Consider the following 23,483-nt stretch of genomic DNA (forward strand, 5'->3'; position numbering starts at 1 on the left):
GTTTCTAGATAAGGAGGTTGTTGAAAACATAATTCTTCTCAACCTAATTTATAGTTTAACATAATAGCAATCTAAATTTCATCTAAATTCAAAAATGCCCCATTTTAACTGTGCAAAATCACCTTAAAGTACACATAAATAGCAACACTAAATTAACTTTTTTTAGGGGGAATTCGGAAGTAAATGATAGGCTTACTCTTATCCAACATAAAGACATCATATAAATCTACAATATGTAAAATACAACAGTAAATAATACAATGGTAAATAAATAAAAAATAGTCAATTAATTACAATAGTAAATAAATATGTACCTCAGGAATTGATTTGGATAGTGAGGGTTACTTTTAAAGAATATGTACAATCAACAGGAATCACACTAAGACATGTGGGCAATTAATAAGAAGGTTCAACTAGTTAAAACCAGAATTCTAGTCAACCATCTAATGTTAAAAAAAGAACAAAAAAAACACAAAAATTTTAAAGGAGAAAACAATTTTCACCTATTAACTTAGTGATTACTTTTGAAGAAGCCAAATACCCAGTCCTGAAACAGAGATACTCTCTTCATTTCTGTTAGAAGAGTAAAATCAAAGCAATTTGATAACATGCATCAAGAGCTTTAAAAGTGTTCAAATCTTTTGATTAAGTATTTCTACCTTCTGGTATTATGACCTAAAGATTTAAATCTAAAAATAGAAAAAAAGGTGTAAGTTTTAAAATATTAATTTTAGTCTGATTGTAACATCATGAAAAAACAATGCACACCTCCACCAATGAAGGACTGGCCATGCATAGGAGGGAGCCATCCTGTGGTTATTGCGTGTGACCAGAGGAACAAATCCAGGCTCTAGAAAAATCATTAAGCCGTCCCAGATCCCAACAGCAGAAACAGAGTGCTAGGCTGTCTTGTTAGATAAGATACAGTATCTCACATACCAGATACTCAGTGTTGATAAGAATCCTTGCCCTACATGACTTAATCCTTAAATTAGCCTTATGAAGCAGATATTCTATCTATTAAAAAGCCTATATGTCATAGACATTCAGAACGTCTATACCTTTTAATAGCTGAACCTTAATTTGAATTCTGTGAATGCCAGAGATCTACTATAAAGTAAACCTATATATTATAATAGACCTAAGGAGAAAAAGCCAGTTTAGGGATTTAAACACAAAGGTATAAATAATTACAGAAATGATTTTATTAATTCAAATGTATTTCCAATATTTGATGAGAATGCAATTGTCTTTAAAGATCCTGAGATCTGGGAGTTGAAGAAATACTACTTTGTAATGAATTACCTGTGATGGTGCAAAACCAGACATATGAAAAGCTGAAAACACAAGTGGCACCTCTGCTTTCAGTAGCATTTCAATATAGTGAGCGCTGCAAAAATATACTGGATGGATGCCGGTTTCTATAGTGTCAACATGTAGGTACTGCTACATAAAAGAAAGAAATTGAGAATTAATGAATATGCAGCTAATTTAAAATAATCAAACATCTAAATCTTTTGCTTTGAATTTCTACTTCAAAATTAATGTGGTGGCATAACAAGTTATGCAAACATTATACTTATGCCAATTTAAAAGTCAGAACGTTAAGCACTTGTAGAAAGCATAAATCTCAATAAAGACAATATGATATACCTTCCAAGACACAGGAAAAAGCAAACACTGTAATTTTGGCAACTTCAATCCCCTATAGAATGATGGGGATGGGTGCTGTATGAAAGAATAAATACATCAGTGTGTACATGAGTAATAAATGCTTTACTTTGTAATACTAAGGGTATTTCAGTATGTTATTATCCTTGGCTTTGACCAATGATTCCATAATGCTAAAAAGTTTTAGTTTGTTAGCTCTTAGGGATATTTGTCTAATTTCCTTGTACTAAGTTCATGTTAACCCCAACATAAACTTGAGTTACTAATAACTGAAATTGGGCATGCCATAAGAAATTCATCTCTAAGACTAGGCAAAAAATACATAACGATTCACATCAAAGTTCTCAGGCCAACTATTTATTTACATATATATATATGTAAATAAATAAATATATATATAAATATATATATATATACTAAAACAGGTAATTTCTAGAGTTACACTTTTAACTCATAAGCATAAATAATATAGATACAGAATAATATAGATACATAAATTTATATAGATACAGAATTAGTACTACCCATGTATAATGTGCATCCTTATTTTTCCCTCACAAATGGGGAAAAAAGTGCACATTATACAAGGCAAAATACAGTACGTGTTCTTAAAAATAAGTATAAATTTATATTACTGATTTTTATATTTTATATTTATATGTATATTTATATATGTGTGGATATATAAACACATACTGTAGTTTGCCATGTATAATATGCACTTTTTTGCCCACATTTGGGGAAAATAAGGATGTATATTATACACGGGTAGTACTATTTCTGTATCTACATAAATGTTTTTAACTCTTTTATTTATGCTTATGAGTTAAAAGTGTAACTCTAGAAATCAATAACAATATCCGTATGCAAAATAATACCCTGGAATACAACAATTGATTTTGTTGAACTTACAAGGAACTTGCAAAAACAAAGAAAGAGTTCTTGGCCTTCTATGATGTGTAAGTATCGTAAATTTGTTACTGGTACATAAAATTTCTTGTACCATAATGTGTTAAAAAATTAATGCTAAATTCTTTTGTAATACAAAAAATAAGTACCTACATGTAAACAAATAAAAATTTGAATTAAAATGATGTTTTTTTTCCTGAAAGTTTGGGCCAAAAACGTGGGTGTGCATTAATACACAGCAAAAACAGTATTTACAAACTTGCGTATTTCAGCAATGTCTTCATAAAGTTGGTTTTTCAATCTAGCTCTCAGATACAATTTATCAGCATGAATGTCTATAATGTTTTAATGAGTGTTATTGTAAATCCAACATCTAACCACAATAACTTTTTTTTAAACACAGACTAAGTTTGAAGATATAATTTTGTGGCAGGAAAAACTCTTAGTCTAACAATTACATCCTACAGACGTATAATGAAAATTGATACTGAATTAGATCTTCAAATTAGATCTGAAGAATACATAATTAAGAAAGTTTTATACAAGCATTTCTGTTCTTAGCTTTACTGGGCAACTCCTATTTTTAAACTTTTTAATAAAAGAAGACTAATACTTTTAAATTAAAACAAATCAAACATAAAATTAAATAAGAGTTAAAATAAGGAGGATTTCTTTCAAATTTTAAAAGCTAAGCTGCTTTCAAGGACTTAGGTTAAAGTTATATACTAAAATTTCTGAAATTAGTGAGTTGATTTATCAGTTTTCCTGTTTTATCACTCATCATCATAACTGATGATTTACCATTTTACATTGCAGAAATATGTATTTGTAGGAGTAGATAGGTTGTAGAAAAATATATTTTATAACAGGTTCTCAGGAAGATACTTCACAGTACACACAAAAAACATTAATTCTCTATATTGATGACAAGACATACATAACATATTAAGTGGACATCTTGTAGTCAACTTCAGATGGATGTCTAGGACCAAAAAATAACCTTTCCATTGAGTAGTTAAAAATAATAATATGAGCAGTGTGAGAATTAGTATCTTTTATCTTCCTTTGTAAAATTCACAACGTGTTCCACTAATAACTACCTGTAGAGTAAAATTAATGAATTTAATAAGCATATATAAAAGCAAAAAAAGTTAACTTATATATCTATTTTAATTTTCAGTGCAAACTTAGGTAATAGTTTTCTGAATACATGTACAATAGTGTAAGAATTGTCTGCATAGAAAATAATTCTTATACAGCATCTGTCTATGTTGCACTGAAAATAACATATTTAGAGCTGGTCTGTTAAGAGATGGTGGCAATAGACTAATTAATTACATTCTCAAAGAAAACAAGCCACTATCATGTAATGGATTCTCAAAGATAAGGTAAGAATTCCTCTACTCTTAGAGATTATACTCTGTTGGAAGAAATTACGCCATATGTCCTGGTAACCGACACAAGCTCCTAGCACCAAACCTTGCACAGAGTAGTTACTCAACAAGTTATTGACTGAATGATAAGAAAATATGCTAATAATTGCATTAATTGGTCTATTAATTGCCATTTCATAATTCTAATTCATAGTAAAGTGTTCATAAAGCCAGATTGACAAGCACTCTGAGCTACATGAATCCAACAGAGTTGGCTGAATCATCAAATTACAAATTATGTTTGCTATACTTTTAGTGTTTTCATATATTTTGTTTAGTCACAAGTCTCCAAAAGGATGGTAATTCTTAATAAAGGTAACTCAAAATAAAATCCAGAATATCGGATGAAGTAAAACACATGTAGGATAACAGCATTTACTGTATCACCTAAACAACATGTAAACTATGCTAAAATTGTGAAAAAAATTATCAGTAATTTTGACTTGGGATATGCTAGAAGGTGGCAGAATATGAAACAAGGACTTCATAAAATAATGTACACTCAGAATATTTTACTTTAATGATTACAAATAAAGATACGTGCTTTAAAAAATGAAACACAGTAATAAGTTTTTTTCAGTTTTTTCTTCCACTATAGACAGCTCTGGTGAGTTATTAATATTTTATTTCTGACACTAAGAAAAATCTAGTTCTATATGGCTACAGAAATTAAAAAGAAAGACCCAATTAGAGACAAATGCTCCAAGCCAATACAAACTGAGCCAGTCCAGTCCTGTCCAGTCCAGTCCTCTACTCAGGGGACCTGTGGGCAGAGGACGGACCAGCTTTGTGGCAACACTGCAGTGAACCTGTGCAGCATGTGCCTCATGCAGACGCATGAACAGAAAACGCCGAAGATATATTTTTTAATTTGATTCTATAAAATATAAATCTTTCTCCTCTAGGGAAAAAAAAACACATGAGAAAATGGAATTTTCAAATAGAAATATAAGATGTAACGTGACATATCAGGAAAGGTAGGGGTTTTGACACTACTCTTCCCTCCTACAAGTGATTGGTGACATGAGTTAGTAGTGCTGATGTGCTACGAGTGGGTCACAAATGTGACGTGACAAGCTGACGATGGTTGCAAAATTTAAATCTAGTAAATTTATAGGTGACAACAGCAACACAACTTTGTAAACTGGAAAGCAGACGGATGACTTTGCAGGCTTGAAAAAGCTGAATCTGAAGCTAACAGTAACGAAAGCTGAGACCCAACCAAATTTACCCTGAAAAATCCTCAAAAGCCTCAGGAATCTCTGGAAGTGGGAATAAAGATGAAGGGGCTAAAATAAGAAACACTGGATGAACCTTTTGGCATCTGACCTCTCCTACCACCTGGGCAGAAGTCTAAGATTTCATTTCCTGGAGAGGATAAAACATAGGTCTCTAGCTGTCTGGCAAAAAAAAACAAAAATTTTTTAAAAAGTGAAAAAAAAATCTAAATGTGTATTTGAATTCTATTAGAATTTTTAACTCTAGCATTTCTATGTTGGGTAACTATCACTTTATGAGGAACAAGAGAGAACTGTGTGCATATATATACATATATAAATATAAATATATATATATGTATACACAAATATATATATATATATATATATATATATGTATATACATATGAAATAAACATCCCATAGCCTTCCTGTTGAACTCTGCTAGTTCATTTGAGTATTACTTTTACCATCAATGGACTTTTATGTGTATATTAATAATTTTTCTTCAGATGACCAGAATTCAAACAATTCTTAAAGTAATACTTATTATTATTTTTTTTTTAATCTTACAGATTTTCCACTCTTCCGTTTACAAATGTAATGTTGAAAATTCTTTTGGTAATGAGTATGGATTTTGAGTCCATTCACACATTTTCATATCAAGTATTCTTAAAATACTTCAATTTAATTTGTTCTCCTTTTTCATGTTTTTACAAACAGGGTAGGCACATATGATTCTTACTTTTATTATAATTATTATTATTTGGGATTAGGCATTGCTACATAGAAATATCTGATGACTCTGATTCTTGATGAAATTCCATAAAGTGATTGTTTTATCATTTAGAAAGTTTTTTTCCCCTTGAAAACAAATAACGGAAAATATTTAAATCAATACATTAAAGGATACTTCTGGTCTGAATGGCTTCAATGGATACATTTTTCAAATTATTTTTATCTCACATGATAGTCATAGTTTATAAAATTTTGAGAACTTCAAATTAATATTTCATTATTTCCTATACTGCTTATCCTAGGCCAATTTTTTTTCTTTTTTCATGAGTTTGTTGTTGTTTTTTTGTTTAGTTTCACATATGAGTGAGATCATATAGTATTTGTCTTTCTCTGTCTGACTTATTTCACTTAGCATAATGCCTTCAAGGTCAATCCACATTGACGTAAGTGGTAGGATTTCCTCATTTTTATGGCTAAATAATATTCCACTATACATATTCCAGCACATACACACACACACACACACACACACACACACACACACACACACAACTGCACACAACTTCTTTATCCATTCATCCATTGATGAACACTTAGGTTGTTTCCGTGACTTGATTATTGTAAATAATGCTGCTTGAATATAGGGGTGTAACTATCTTTTCAAGTCAGTGTTTTTGTTTCCTTTAGATGTATTCCTGAAAGTGAAGTTGCTGGAGCATATGGTAGTCTATTTTTAATTCTTCGAGGCTCCTCCATACTGTTTTCCATAGCGGCTGTACCTGTACCAAATTTATAATCTGACCAACAGTGCACAAGGGTTCCCTTTTCTCCACATGCTGTCCTAGGCCAATTTTTAAACCTTTTTTGTTTCAATTTGTTTACAACATTCTTAAGAATGCAGAGGATCTAATCTTTGCAATATAGTTCTAAAGTAACATGAGCCTAATAGCCCATACATATTTCTATTTAAATATTAATTCACACATTCAACATATTTATTAATTACTATGGGCCATAGTTTGGGACACATCAGTGAACAAAACAGAAAACCCTGCCCTCAGAGAGCTTACATTTAAGTGTATTAACAATGAATAAATACATAAATTAAGCAATATATTAGGAATTGATGTAGGTTATGGAACAAAAGGAAAAACTAGAACAGGATAATGAGGTTGGGAATATGGGACTAGGGGGACAGGTTGAAGCGTTTTTGAGATTGATTACAATAATGTGAGACGGAGCTAAAGAAGGTGGACAAGTTTGTGCTATTAATAGCTAAAGTATCTCACCACACTGTAGATATGCTTCTTTTATTAACCTGCATAAAAACTGTTATTGCAACGTTTAAAACCAATGGATCAACGAAAACAGAAAACAGACCTATTTTTAAAAAAATATTAAGACTTACTGAATGCACTAACAAGTCAAGTGGCATAGAAAAATAGCAAATCCAAAAGATTATTAAATAAAAAACACTTATACTGTGTAGTGGTGACTGCACAATCATTAGTAAGTACATTTTGATAACAGTTCTAGATAGAATCCCTAAAGAGGAATCTTAGCATAATGCTATTTGTTTCATAAAGAGGCACTAAAACAAACTACTTGTAATGAAATACTCAACTTGGTATATTTCTACTTGAAAAGAAAAAAATGACACTAAGGAACGAACTGCGTAAGTCTTCACTGATGTCACAGATGCACCAACTGAAAGGGGTCAAGGCTTTGTAACAAGAGTTCATTCTAAAATCCTAAGTTACATATCTCTTCATTCAATTCACAGATCTACATTCTGTATTAAACAATGCTATCAAAATAAAATCCAAGCTGCTGGGGTCAGGCCTGGTTTCAGTTTTATAAGAAGAAATACCACTGTAATACAACATCACTGTTAGGTTAAATATAATGTATTATGAAAAAGGTTTATGGATTCAAAGCAGAAATACACCTTGAAAAAATTATGTTTAAAACCAGTTAATTGGTGATATTTGACAGTGTTATGATCTGAATACTGAAGTAGAATAGTTATCACTAGTGGAATGTAGGCATCATTTAAGAATACTTGATAAGAAAATGTGTGGATTCAAAATCCATACTCATTATCAAGAATTTTCAAAATTACATTTCTAAATGAAAGAGTGGAAAATCTGTAAGATTTTAAAAGTTTTATGTACAATGAAAATAATTGTGCAAATTTTGGTTATCAGAGGGAAAAATAGTTTCATTGACTAGAAAATCTTATTTAGGAACTGAACACAGCTACTTCAAGCATAAAGTCATAAATTTTCAGTATTTACTGCTTTAATGCTTTGCTTTTATTTTCCTTATCAATAATATAAACCGAAAAAACATATGTTAAATGTTTTCATTTACTTTCATATAGATACTCTCTGGCCCCCTTAACTTATGCTTGGGTGCCAATGATTCCATTGTCCATGTGCAACATGTCATGGAAAAGGTTTGGGAAGCAATAGCATAGTTTATATAGTAGACAGTTTCCCCAAGTTGGAGATCTTATAAATGGGGTAAGTAAATAAGTAAAACAAAATACAGAAACATTAGTTGAGGGATACACTTACCTCTAAACTAAAATCTGAGATCTCATGGGACTAGTAAAATCTTTAAAAACACACTATAACCCTTTGATCAAAACTCATCATAGATTTCCAAAATGCATATAAAATGTGTTTTTTCTCTATAGAATATGGTTACAATTTTGACTTAATTATTTTCTTATACTGTAATTTAACCAAGAAATTCTTTCTAACAAAGCAAAAAAAAAATATGCATTCAGTAGTTCTCTTTTCACACGTAGAATTTTGTAATTTACTAAATAACAAGTTTAAAATTTAATAATATATCTACTATCATTAATCTTTCATTCAGTTACCATTAGGTAAGACTCCAAGTATTTGAGAAAATGTCTAATCTATATCTTCAAAGAAAATCAGTCAAAAGCATTCAGGTAGAAAATGGATATAAATTAATACAGAGTCCTCTACAAATAAAATAATAAGATCCCAATGAATTTAAAGAGGATTTGCCTTAAAATGTAAAACACTCCTTTAAAAAAAGACTAAAGAGTCTTACAGAAATATGTAGTCTTGGCAACCAAAGGAAAGCAGAGGTCAGAAGCCTGGAGAACTGCTGAAGAAATCGGAATGTTTTCTCTTTGTTCCCCAACATTATCATGAACAAAGAAGATACAAACCAGTCATAGCCAGCATAACTCCCCTGCAGGCAGATTGAAAAGCACAGTTAAGGAAATTTTACAATATTTTATCTTATAAAATGAAATATTGGCAACTCCATAAATATTCATTTCCGGGCTCTGCATGAGGAAAAATGTAGTAATTATACTTAGTCCTCATTTTGTCTTTAACCAATTTACAAGCTATTGATATAGAACTAAATATTAGTAATAAAAAAGTTACACAGTAACTGTTTTAATGTAATATTTGCTTAACTGTCTATTGGAGGCCAATGGCACTAACAACTAGAGGAAAAATTATCTGCTTTATAGAAACATACTTGTTCAAATCATTAACATGATAGTACCATCCTTTGTCTAGTTCAGATTATCTGCTAAATTACTAACATAGAAGTATTTTTAAAAATCCATACATTTTTAGACTCAATAATGCAGTTTGTACACATTTTTTAAGTCAAATCCTAGTTCTGATACCAATTCAAATAAAATAATAGACATTTTATTTTTATTCTAGAATATTACTGCATCAGAATATTCTTTTTCTAGATTAACTAAATCTATTTTCAAAACTTCCTTATATGTCTGAAAATATATTCAAATATTTTAATAACGTTATTCAGTTTACTATTCAATAAGATCGAATTTAATAACTACTACTCAATAAACTGCTTATTTAAAATACAGAATAAATACTATAAAGACATATCATAACAAATAAATCACTAATATCATTTAAGTTAAAGTATCATTTTACTACAAAAGTGTTAAGGTACCCCCATCAAAGAATTATGAAAAACATATGAGGAATGTCAAAAAGGATATGAAGAGAAGATTTTACGGGAGATTGCTGCTGTTTCAGGAATCTCTCACAGTGCTTTAAAACCCAGCTAAGATCGTTTTCTGCACCATCTTTTAACAGGTTGAGGAACTTGCCATACCTACATTAAAAACACACAAAACATACAAAATGGAAAACATCAGGCCCTGTATTGTAAATTGATTTTATGAAATCCATCAAAGTATAGTCCTCTTAAAATCCCAAGGTTCTAAGTTTTCAAATTTCTCCTTTCGTCAAACTACGCTACATAGAGCACTTAGGAAAAATTAAAACTCAATATAATTATTGATAATTATGATATTTCTAGCGGTATTCATCTGGTAAACCCTGGTAATTTTAAAGGAAAATAAAACAGTAATGAGAGAAGACATTGTAGATACCGTAGATCCACAAGTAGAATATAAACATTTTTCTCCTGAACTTAATCTAAAATAAGGGATGGTTGCAGGTTAGATTGACAGACTGTTACATCTAGAAGCAATTTTAGAGTTCATCTAGTTCAAAGATTCTAAAAGGGGATGGTACTTCCCCTGAGGCCAACAGGGAAAGTTATGGGGGCTTTTTTACTCTCATAGTAACTGGGGGCACTACTGGTATATGGTGAGTGAGGGCAAGGAGGTTAGATACGGGACAGTCTCATACAATAATAACTTCAAATGCCCCACCTGTTATTTGCGTGGATGAAAAAGCTACTCATAATGATCTGAGACTAATTCTGTTTTATATAAAATCATAAAATGTTCTTCCTATATTTTTTATACACACTGAATGCAATTATGTGTAAATCAGGGAAATATAGTACTTTGTTTTGTTTGAAGCCTTACTGAGACTTGTTCACCACTGTGGAAAGTTACATTGCCAGTGGCAACTCTCTTATAGTATTTGAAGCACCAAAATAAAATGAGTCTCTATTTGTAGCTGCCAAAGTCACGATGACTTTATATGAAGGCCAGCTATGTCTTACATGCTAGTTGTCCACAAACATTTATTTTTATTTTTTTAATTAAAGTTTATTGGGATGACAATGGTTAGTAAAATTACATAGGTTTCAAGTGTGCAATTATGTAATACATCAGCTGTATATCACATTGTGTATTCACCACCCAGAGTCAGTCACAAACAGTTCATTATAAATCATTTTCCATTTATTTCTTACTAAAACATTATATTGAATTAAAAAAAAACAACCTGTGACTAGCCTGCTTATATTATCTATGGATACCATTTCAGACTAGAAATAGGACATTTAAAATAAAAAGCATGTACACAGTCACAAAACACAATCACTGCATTATATGCCCTATGTGATAAAGGTGGACAAGCAAGAATTAGGACCATAGTTTTTATTATAATGCTATGAATTTATAAAAATACTCAGTCTTTTTAACATCTCATGTTATCTTTTTAAAACTTGATTCTGATTCTTTAGAAAGGGATTATCAAGGACCCCATTTAAAGAGCAAGAATGGTGGTGGTGGTGGTGGTGGTGGGCGGGGTGTTGAGGACACAATCCTTAACTCCCAGTCTGCTGTTTAGCTTGTCCATTCCTTTTGAAAATTGCAATTTGAGCACTAAAAATTCAAACTACAGTAACTGGTTTATTCATTTAAACTTCTACATCTATTCTTATGGTACTTTTGTGCACATCACCGCAGTTTGATAATTTAATTGTATTTTAGAAAATGGCATGATTGTGCTACCAATGTGCTGATTTTTTCAATGCTATTTTTTTGGGGGGAAGAAAACCTGTTAGTCATAGTAGTTTAAATACACTGAAATTATACTCTGAAATAATAATGAACCATACTGATTTACCTGCAGAGGTAATTTAATCATGTGCCAATGTCCTCAAAATAAAATTATTCTTTTCTGAATGACAAACTCTACATTTGAAATATACAAATTAGTTGGTTGTTAAATACTATTAAGCACATATCAGGTATACCTGACAGTCATTTTAATGCCAAGTTGCTGCACAGATGAAAGATTTTCATTCTTCACATTTGCATCAGCAGCTAAAAACAATAGAAAACGGGATTTAAAAATGTATAAAAGTCTGCATAATAATCACATTTTAACTGAAAATTGATGAAAGCAATATTTTTACATATTTGAATGTGAATTTTTGAAGACACTGGTGAATTTGTTCTTTTAAGAGCTTTCAGTTATATTGTCAAAGGAATTATATAATAGGAAACTTTTTACAAATAACTTTTCTCCTATAAAAAGCTTTTAAAAGCATATTAAACACAAAACAATTAATCATAGTTTTAAAGCAATAGAGTTTTGCTTGGCTCTCAGAACACAAAGGCTGTGCACCCCAAAACTGTCAGGAATATTGTACTTTTGTTAATCAATGCATATACAAGATTTTGAATGACATATATTATAACTACTGCTGTGTACTTCTTAAAGATTTAAACATGTGTGTCAAGAAGGAATAATCAGTATTCTACTTATAATGTACAACAGTGTATGGGGGGGGGGAGAGTGAACAAGTTTCTTCCTGCAGGTGGATTTTCTCAGTGAGATAGGAATTGTGATCATCTACCGAAAGAGAAGAAGAGATTGTAAGGTACAGAGGACTATAGAAGAGCTTGAAAGTCTGATTAGTCCTTGAGAACACTGGATGACCAAGCAAACGATAAGATTCAAAAGTATCGCTAGGTAGCACTGAAGTCTAGCTGAAACTTTCAATTTGGGGCTGAAGAAATGATAGCATGCACAGCACACACAATATTAAAGGAGTTGGCCAAAATCACCGTTATTTAGTGATTGAGAGGACCAAAAGCTGGGTTTTCTGAATCCCATACCACAAGTTCTCTTTGCCTCCCATTACACACTGGTGCATCCCATACTATCAACATAACCTACTAAATTCATGGACTCAGTCATTCCTTTTAATAAACCTTTCTGATTAAGTGTGGTGTACTATGCCAGGAGCTATGAGGGATAAAAGATAAATCATACATCATGTCCTAAAAGAACTTCCCATGTAGTGTCAGAGATAAAATGTGTATATATATAGCTCTGATGTTTTAATGTGCTAAGAGGAATAGGAATCGTACAGATAAAATGTTATGTGAATTCAGCAGTGGGAAAGATTAGGAAGATGTGGCATTTAAACTGAACCTTAAAATATGGGTAGACTGGGGGTTGGGGGGTGGGACATGAGGGTAAGGGGGATCAAATATATGGCGATGGAAGGAGAACTGACTCTGGGTGGTGAACACACAATGGGGTTTATAGATGATGTAATACAGAATTGTACACCTGATATCTATGTAATTTTAGTAACAATTGTCACCCCAATAAATTTAAAAAATAAATTAAAAAAATATGGGTAGACTTGAGAAAGACAAGAACAAATTAAATATCACTGTTATCAAACATCTATTCTTTGGACCAGCAATAATTCATCTTTTAGAGCTCTTAGAGCTAAGGTAACCTATTTCTAGTTTGCCTAGGATGACTTTCATAGTTTTAGCACAGAAAGTTTCAGGCCTCAGAAATCTCTCACAGTCCCAGGCAAACCAGACTGCTTGGTCACCTGCCTAGAGTGGTAATTTCCTTAAAGAACAAGAGAGAGATAGAGATAGAGATAGAGAGATAGATAGAGATAGAGATAGAGATAGAGATAGAGATAGAGATAGAGATAGAGATAGAGAGAGAGAGAGAGAGAGAGATAGAGATAGAGAGAGAGAGAGAGAGAGAGAGAGAGAGAGAGAGAGAGAGAGAGAGAGAGAAATTGTGCTTTACATATCAAACGCGAAGCAAGGTACAGATGGAAACAGATATGGACTTAGAACTACTTTTTTTATATTGAAATCAAGTAACAGATGGATGATATGACACGATTCCCTGGAGTCACTATGAGAAGCATTAAAAAAATAAGTTGTTGAAAAAAATTCAATCAATGACACCTGTAGGATCCTATTCCCCTACTTACTTAACAATGCCTAATTCAATCTTATCCTGAATATTAAACCAACTATTTGAAATAACCAATCATTTTAATTATAAATATAATACTCTTAAAACAAAATGAGTTGAACAATTTACTTAATATTGACTGAAATCACTCATTCTGCTGATGCATTCTGTTCTATTTTGTTTGCAAAGCCAGCACATAGAGCACCGGTAGAAGAAATTAAATCCATTCTGCCTGCCACTTAGAATAACGAGGTGGAAAAAAATAAATTTTCAGAAGAGTAAAGAGTTTCTCCCACGGAGGACAAATCCATACTGAGAAACAGTTACTGCTTGGCTGTTCACTGACTCTCCTGAAGCCTTTGTGTATCTGCTGCAAAGTCAGAAAACTCTCAATCAGCCAAAGAAATCAAATAACCAGTACACTTTCTCCTACCTCCTTCCTTCCCCAAAGTCAATCTGCAGTTTCTGTTGCTTCCTTTTTAACATGTGGTTGTATCTATCCATTTTATTCAGTTTTTACCAACACAAAATTCAATTTCTTGTGTCCAAGCTACTGTAAGAGTCTCAGTCTCTTGGGGCCAGCCCGCTGGCTCAGGCGGTTAGAGCTCCATGCTCCTAACTCCGAAAGCTGCCAGTTCGATTCCCACATGGGCCAGTGGGCTCTCAACTACAAGGTTGCCGTTCAGTTCCTCGAGTCCTGCAAGGGATGGTGGGCAGCGCCCCCTGCAACTAAAATTGAACACAGCACCTTGAGCTGAGCTGCTGCTGAGCTCCTGAATGGCTCAGTTGGTTGGAGCGCATCCTCTCAACCACAAGGTTGCAGGTTCGACTCCTGCAAGGGATGGTGGGCTGCGCCCCCTGCAACTAGCAACGGCAACTGGACCTGGAGCTGAGCTGCGCCCTCCACAACTAAGACTGAAAGGACAACAACTTGACTTGGAAAAAAAGGCCTGGAAGTACACACTGTTCCCCAATAAAGTCCTGTTCCCCTTCCCCAATGAAAAAAAAAAAAAGTCTCAGTCTCTTAAATGGCAGTCAGAGTTCTTTGGGGAAAAAGTATTTCTCTTTCCATGTCTTTAATTATGCAATTATGCTTGCCTACAGGGGTTTTCCCCTCTCCCATTTCTTTCCTCTGTAATAGCCCAGGAGACAATGGCAATGCACAGGAAGCTGTGCAGTTCCTGCTTTCTCCTCTAATCTTCCATTATGGCACTCATCAACAATAATCACTCTTTCCACTAAACACCTCTGGGCACTCACAACAAAACCCCTCTGGATGATAACCCAATTCAAAAAGCATATTTAAAGACTATAGCATATTACCTGAAACAAAGTAGCCAGCTGAAAAATGTCAGTTTCCCCTCATTTCTTTATTTTCTATTTTACTATATGCTACAATTTACTTCCTTCATCATCTTAGGTGCATGCCTATTTCCTGTCCTTAAGGAGAGGGTCATTCATATAATATACCTACTTGCAATTGTAGAGCATATTCACAAACATACTCCATGAATGTCAGACAGAAAAGACCATATTTGCTGAATACCCAGAGAAAGTAGAAAAGGTGTTTAACTGTATGTATTAAGTTTAAAAATATTTTAATAGTCAAAAGGTGAAACAACACAATCACTTTTGATATTTTTTCCAATCTTTTGATTAACAACATAAAGAGAAAAGGGATAAAATTTAAATATTTACTACTTTAAAAGGAGGACTTAATTTATCGTTTCAAAGAAGCCCTAAAGTAGTAGAAATACCCAACTTGTTTCAGGGAATTGAGCCAACAAAATGTTAGTCTGTTAAAATTTAGAAAGATACCTGTATGATTTATAAACTACAAATATGCAGAACTTTCTCAATTTGTTCTTTCCTCTTTCTTTAAGAGGATAAACATCCAAACTAATTTGATTTTTCCAGATTTGCAAATTTTATAATGGATGGAAATCCTGAGGGAGCTAACAGATGGATGATGATGTTATTCTAATTTCAGATACCTTAGGGTTTAGCAAGCTGTCATTTTTAAAAAGACAATCAATTTCTCATTTCAGGAAACATGAAAAAACATTGAATATATCTATCCAGCATTTGCTTTGAAAATCTTTTATTTCAAGACACTTTTTTAAGAAATTTATTTAAAGTAAATAAAGTGAAAGTTGGAAATAGCAAACCATTGTTCCACCAGCCAAAAAAGTAAATGATAAAGGATGATGGTATCTAAAGCCCTGGGAAGAAAACAATACTACCAACAAGTGTAACATATAATAAGAAATATTAAACAGTCAACAAGTAGATACCTTGTTTTGGGTTATACTCTAAAATTCCAGGGGATAATTGTTCAACTAGAGGCTTTAAAGAATTTAAATTCACGTGCAGTGTTTATCCGCCTAGATACCACATTAAAAAAAACACAATATGTGAGCTCCCCCTCAGCATAATTCAGAAGTATAACAGAGGGCAGTAAATATGTGCACACTGAGCAATCAGGTTGCTGAGTATTTAGATAAAGCATGCAACATAATGTTAATTTTACATTATCTGCAGAATATACAATCCAACAGAAAAATGTGCCAAGGAGAGCTGTAGAAATTGGAGATAATTATGCTAAAGACTGACGAGACACCCACTCTCACCATGCAAATCTCCATGATTATCACTTCTCTTACTGATTTCCTCTCTTTTTCATAGAGTTGATCGTTAATACCTGTATATTTTCCACATACATTTTCAGGTTCATTCACAAAGTCATAATTTTCTTCACAAACGCTTTTCTTCAAAATTATCTTCACAATTTGTTTTCTTTCCTCTTTACCTCAATTTCCGGATTTTCAATGTAATGATTATGCCTCCTTCAGAGAGTAGTTATGGTATTTACTTGTACAATGCACATCAAGTACCTCAGCACACTGTTCAACTCACAAGAAGTGCTCAACAGATGTCAATTCCCTTCACCTACCTAACTTCTGATTCATGCTACCTTGTATTTTCCTCTCATTTCTTTGTTTCATTTTCTTATGTTCTCTTTTATCCCTTTCCCAAATCTACATTATATGTCACTATCTGTAAATAATTAAGTATATGTTCATATGTGTACTCTGTAAATATCAATATATTTAGAATCATTATACAAATGTATTGGGGTTAACATACATGTTTATTTAACAATATGCATATTTAATCCAATTAAAAACATATCAAATGCTACATTAAAGATACAAAGGAGTGTGAGACCTAGCAGAATAATTTAAATTAATCACATACAATATAATGAATATTAAAATGGGAAAGTGAATGCAATAGGAGTACAGAAGAGGGATTTCTGCTTAAGAGGATGAAAGAAGGTGACATACTAGCTGCAACCTTACAGTTGAGTTAGACATTATCATATGTCCAGACAAATCATATGTCCTGGGGAAGAAAAAGTTTGTCCAGAAAGAACAGTAAGAGCAAAGGTTCAGTGACATGAAAGCACAGAATGTGCTTGGGATAGAAAGACAGGCTGGGCCAGATGGGAAACATACAATTTTTATGGGGCTATGACATATAGTGTCTAACTTGGATGAGTAACATATATGAATGATGGTTTCTGTAGCACAGAAGTCATGTCAAACTGAGGAGGAAAAAAATGCAATATCCCTTGATGATCTATTATCATGAGTCTATATCTAGCTCTCTGCTTTTTCCACCATCTCTCTGTTCACCAACTCCCAAGTACTGGATATTCACATTTGCCAAATTTCAGTTCTGCACTGTACTTCATCCTTTATATAGTTACAAAAATAATCTCCCTGAGGTACATATGAATCAAGTAAAGCTTCTGCTCAGAAATCTTAAATGATTTACACTATTGCATATTAAAATTAAGATAAACTGATTGACACAGTATATATATAAAGCCTCCCTCCTTCATTCTTTTATCCATTCTTTTATTTGTCCAACATATATTGACACTTATTCTAAGTGCAGAGGATACAAACAATAGGCAAAACATAGAAATTACCCCTACTGCAGTTTACATCAACGTGAAGAAGTAGATATTAAGTCAGAATATGAGAATGATATGCCAAAGAAACGCAAATTGGTTTTTACACACTAAGCTGATGATTTAATAATTTGTATTTTGGCTAAATTCCACATTCAAATATCCAGCATGTACAAAGCATGTTTAGCTAAACGTGTAGCAAGTATTCAAAAAGTAACATAAAAACAAGCTCCTAAATCTCCTTCTGCAAACCTGTTCCTCTCTCATTCTTCTCCATCACAATGTATGACAATCCCATCCTTCCAGTGGCTCAAATCAATACCTTCGTCTTCTTTGATTCCCCCCCTTTCTCATACCCATATTCAATCTGTTACCTAATTCTGTTGGTCCTGTCTTCAAAATGTACCCAGAATCCAAGTACTTCTCATCATCTCCACTTACATCCTCATCCAAGCCATTACCAGTTTCATCTGGATCTTTTCCTAACTTGTCTCCCAGCTTTAATCCTTTGTTCTCCTGAAGTCTTTTCTCAGTACAGCACCCATAGTAATATTTTAAAAATATAAATCAGAGCACGTTACTCAAAAGTTCAAGACCCTGCAATAACTTTCAAAATCCTCTCCTGACTTCCACACCAACAATTCCCCCTCCCCCTAACTTCTTTTGAGCCATATTAGTCTCCTTCCTTGTCACTTGCTGAAAGTCCCTCCCCCTGAAAATATCCATATATCTTGCTCCCGCTTCTGCTGGTCTAAACTCTATTTAATATTGTAATCCTCACCCCAAACTAAGCACTCCCTTGCTCCTTTCCCTGTTGTATATTTCTCATTTACTTAATACCATTTGACATACTGCATCTTTTACTTATATTTTGCCTCTCTTCCCACTAGAAGGTATACCCTATGAAGGCATGATTTTTCCCTCTCCTTTGTTTAATGCTGTGTCTGAATACTTAGAGAAGTTCTATTACATAAAAGAGGACAGTATCTATTTGTTAAGGTAATGAATGTGTGTGGGGTGAGGGACAGAAGGGTAAATTGGCAGTGATAATAGTTCTGTGTTCCTGAAAATTAAATGAGGCCTAGAAAGGGACGATGCTAGAGAGGACGAAAGGGAAGACTAATATAAGGCCTTGGTTATCACCATAAGAAACTTAGATTTTATGCAGTGGTCAATGGTGAGCTTCTAAGGGGTAGAGAAATGAGTGGGTCAGATTTGCGCTTTGAAGGTCACTCTGAAAGCAGCATAAAGAATACCTGTGAAAAGAAATCAGACTCTAGTAAGAGACCCCAGGTGAAGAGGCTGCCGTAATTCCCTAGGCAAGAAGTAATGGTGGCCTGAACTAACGAAGAGTGGAAACCAATATAAGTACATACATTTGAGCTACATTAAGAACACAGAATTAACACGGTTTGGGGATTGGGAGGGACATGTGGACTTAAGAGTGTTGATCCTTCTGTGGTTTATGGCTTAGATGGACAATAGATGACTGTATTCCCCACCAAAATACACACAGTAGGAGGAGGATTGTGTATCACATAAGGTCTGATGAAGTGAGGGCCCTGTTGAACATTTAGAGTTTGAGAGTTTCTGTAACACAGTAGGTGAGGTTTACCTACTAAGCAGATGGAAATACGAAAATAAAGCTTATAGTAGATCTATGAGTAAAAGATGTAAATTTAGAAATCATCAATATCTGAGGTATGTGAAATACTACGAGCAGATGAGATCACTAGGGGATAGTGGGTAAAATCGGAAAAGTGGAAGACATTGGAATACATTGCGTTAAGGAAAAACAACTTTTAATGGGTTAAAAAAAAAAGGGAGATCAAAAACAAGTTAGAAGTTACAAGGAAACCCAGACATTTGCACAGAAGAAACTGAAAGATATCTGGAATGTATATGGCACCAAGTGAGAGATTTTGAGGATGAGAAACCTTGGGCACATTTGTAATCTAATTACACATCTCTAACAAATATTACTTGTACATTAAATACTTTTCAAAATTCAAAATGTTAAAAAGGTACCTGTATATTCCACTGAGGGGAAGTAGCATTCCGATGGGCTTCCAGAGAGATGAAGCACAAATTTTTCAAGTAACTCTGCTAAAGCTGCAATAAACAAGAGAATAATTAGAATATTAAAGGTCAAGAGTAATACGTTATAACACATCTCTAAACCACCGAACAGTAGATAAAAGTCATCTGAACTTCTCCAGTTACGCTTATAAGTGAGTCCAATTCAAAATACATACCATTTTAATATTCCTAACAATGTTTCTGATTTAAATTAAATTTTAACTGCTTAACTGAGAACCTACGAATGTAAACCTAGAAAAGAATAATTTGTTATGTTTAGATCCTCTAAGGATTACTTCAGAATTTTCAAAATGATTTCAAACAGAAAGAATATCATCATTAATTAGACTATAATATCTTATCATAATTATTCACACATACAGAAAAAAAAAAGCGTGAACTCCAAGACCAGGATCAACGCAGAGCTCATGTCCTTTTCAAAACCAGTACATATTATGCATTTTAAAAATTTTGCTTTAATGGTATCTGTTCAAGGCACTGGATCAAAAGTAAGTTTGCCAGGGGATGGGGGGAAAGAAGGGATGAGAAGGTAGACAGAGCACAGGATTTTTAGGGCAATAAAGGTCTTCAGTGCACCAAAAATTCCATTATATACAACTCAAGGAAATTAATTCATGTCACAAAAGACTTCTTAACTTCAAAAACAAATTAATTCTAGGATATTGTTATCCAGAAAATAAACTATAGAATATTGTTTTATCTTAAGTATGAGGTCTGACACTTATGTTTCCCAACTTGTTGCAACAATGTTGCTAATCTTTTTTGATATCAGAGGGATTATTCATCATTATGAATTTGTACCAACTGCACAAATAGTTAATCAAGTTTACTATTTGGAAGTGCTGAAAAGGCTGTGTGAAACATTAGACAACCTGAACTTTTCGCCAACAATTCATGGCTCTTGCATCACAACAATGCACCAGCACACACAGCATTGTCTGTGAGGGAGTTTTTAGCCAGTAAACAAATAACTGTATTGGAACACCCTCCCTACTCACCTGATCTGGCCCCCAATGGCTTCTTTCTTTACCAGAAGATAAAGGAAATATTGAAAGGAAGATATTTTGATGAATTCAGGACATCAAGGTTAATATGACAATAGCTCTGATGGCCATTCCAGAAAAAGAGTTACAAAATAGCTTTGAAGAGTGGATGAGGCACTGGCATCGGTGCATAGCTTCCTAAGGGGAGTACTTCGAAGGTGACCATAGTGATATTCAGCAATGAGGTGTGTGGCACTTTTTTTAGGATGAGTTTGCAAACTTAATTGTCAGACCTCATAAATCTTAAATGACAGACCTAGAATTCCTATAAATGGTTTGAAATTACAAATCTTTTCCTTTTAATTATATTTATTCCCCAGGGTGGGACTATGATATAGACTATAAAACCAAAATTTGTAATATTTATATACTGAAAAGGGGACAGGGGTTTCTGCTGAGGAAAAACTAAAGGCAGATTGGTCAGGGATACTTGGGTATTGACACTGCTTTCTCCCTTGGCATTGCCATCACAATAGCAGTTTCCAAAACAATGACTGCTCAATGTCTGTAAACATGCAAAACTTGTCCTGCATTCACTCTTTTCAATTTTTTTTTAATCTTTTATCACTGCTAGTCTGTCATCATATCACAAGAAAATTACACTAAGACTTTAATTTTTTCCCAATTAATTCATCCTTCCTGGAACCACCAGCTGTCTATTCCTTGAAAACTTGCTTATTCAAGAACTCATGGTTCTCTCCTCTCTCTACCCCCATGAAGTTAGAACTCTACTGATGGGTTTCAAACACTTTACAATCTTACAGCATCCAACCATATCTACTTTTCATATAAAATGCAATAAGCACAGTCAATTTTTATCAATGCTCTGAAGTAGATTATGTTCATTCTTTCCTCTATAATTTTTTTTTAATCTTATTTTGGATAATTACAGATTCACAGGAAGTTTCAGAGATAGTACAGAGGTACACAACTTCTTTAATCCTTCATTTTAGGGTAGATCTGCTGATGACAAATTCTTCATCTGAGAATGTCTTGATTTCCTCAATAATCCTGAAGACTAAGTTCAATACATACAGAATTCAGGTTGACAGTTGTTTGCTTTCAGTACTTGAGTAATGTCATGTCACTTCCTCTGTGCTCCATCTTTTTTAGTGAGAAGTCCACTATTATTTGTATCGTTCATCCCCTGTAGGTAAGGTGTTCTTCCTTCCCTGCTTTCAAGATTTCTTTCTTTGTCATTACTTCTCAGAAGTTTGATTATATTGTGTCTTGGTATGGATATCTTTGGGTTTACCCTCTTTGGGATTCTTCAACCCACAGGTTTAGGTCTATTGCCAAATGTGGAAAGTTTTCAGCCATCATTTCTTCAAATTTATAATCCAACCCCTTTCCAGGACTCCAACGACACAAATGTTAGCTCTTTTGTTATGATTACACAGATCTCTGGGGCTCTATTAACTTTTGAGTCTGTTTTCTCTCTGCTGATATCTTCAAGTTCTCTGATTCTGCCTTCTGTCCCTTCCATTTGCTGCTGAACCCATACATTGAGCTTTTTATTCTGGTTATGGTATTTTTCAGTTCTAAAATTTCTTTTGAGGGTTTTCTTTATTTCTTAGATGACACATTCTATTTTTTAATTTGTTTTATGTGTGGAACAAATACATGTGCGAAGGGGAAGGAGAGGTTGCAGCCTAATTTTCAGTGGGTGGTAATGAGGGTGTAAGTTCTAACTCTTTAACTAGGTGTTCTCTGATACCATCCCAGCAGGAGGAGGCAGAGGTGCCAATTACTGCCAAGTAAGGGTGGATGTCCAGGCTTCACCCTAGGTCCTGCTGGCAGGATTTTCTGTGGCGTTTAGCTGGATTAAAGCAGTCATTTTCTACAAGTTTTCTGTCTTAGTAAACTAAACTTTTCCTGGTCTTTTCACTAGAGAGAGCAAGCTTTTACCTCCCTCTCCTCCCTCTGTTTCTTCATCTGTTGGCATTCTTAGTCTTTCAGTCTAGAATATCTGAGGCAAAAAGAAAACACAGGAATTCACCTCTGAGTTGTGCCTTGGCTCCTAAAATCCCTAGCCAGTCTGTACCTTCTATCTTCCAGAGACATTCTATGTTTTATATGTGATATCCAGAGATTTCCGCTGTACATAGTAGGAGGTATGGTAAGGGAAAGAACATCTATTCCATCTTTCAAAAGTAGAAGTCACCTTGTACTTTTTTCATGACAATTATTTTTCATGATAATTAAATTTGAGGATGAATGTAAGTTTCATCACATGAACTAGACCTTAGTTTCTTTATTCATAAAATGTAGATTATCTTATACATTTTCTGTAAAGAGTAACAGAGTTTGATGCAAGCTACTAGACCATTCTGTGCAGAGAGGTGTAGATATATTATTGAGAGTCGCTTGCAATCTAACGGTGAACACTGTACCAGGATAATGAATCATGG

General features: G+C 33.4%; 1 protein-coding gene across 2 annotated transcripts in view; it reads right to left on the reverse strand.

Moving 5' to 3' along the window:
* Window positions 1-23,483, reverse strand: part of TBC1D32 (TBC1 domain family member 32) — a 400,452-nt gene that overhangs the window by 235,131 nt on the left and 141,838 nt on the right. For both annotated transcript variants that reach the window (XM_074333506.1, XM_019740993.2), the window contains exons 29-33: window positions 19,958-20,041; window positions 11,963-12,032; window positions 10,002-10,117; window positions 9,059-9,213; window positions 1,306-1,446 (exon numbers count right to left, since the gene is read on the reverse strand). In XM_074333506.1, coding sequence (XP_074189607.1) covers window positions 1,306-1,446; window positions 9,059-9,213; window positions 10,002-10,117; window positions 11,963-12,032; window positions 19,958-20,041 — 566 coding nt within the window. The remainder of the gene's footprint in view (window positions 1-1,305; window positions 1,447-9,058; window positions 9,214-10,001; window positions 10,118-11,962; window positions 12,033-19,957; window positions 20,042-23,483) is intronic.

The sequence above is a fragment of the Rhinolophus sinicus genome, linkage group LG05 (genome assembly GCF_036562045.2).
Source record: "Rhinolophus sinicus isolate RSC01 linkage group LG05, ASM3656204v1, whole genome shotgun sequence".
NCBI classification, from domain to species: Eukaryota; Metazoa; Chordata; class Mammalia; order Chiroptera; family Rhinolophidae; genus Rhinolophus; species Rhinolophus sinicus.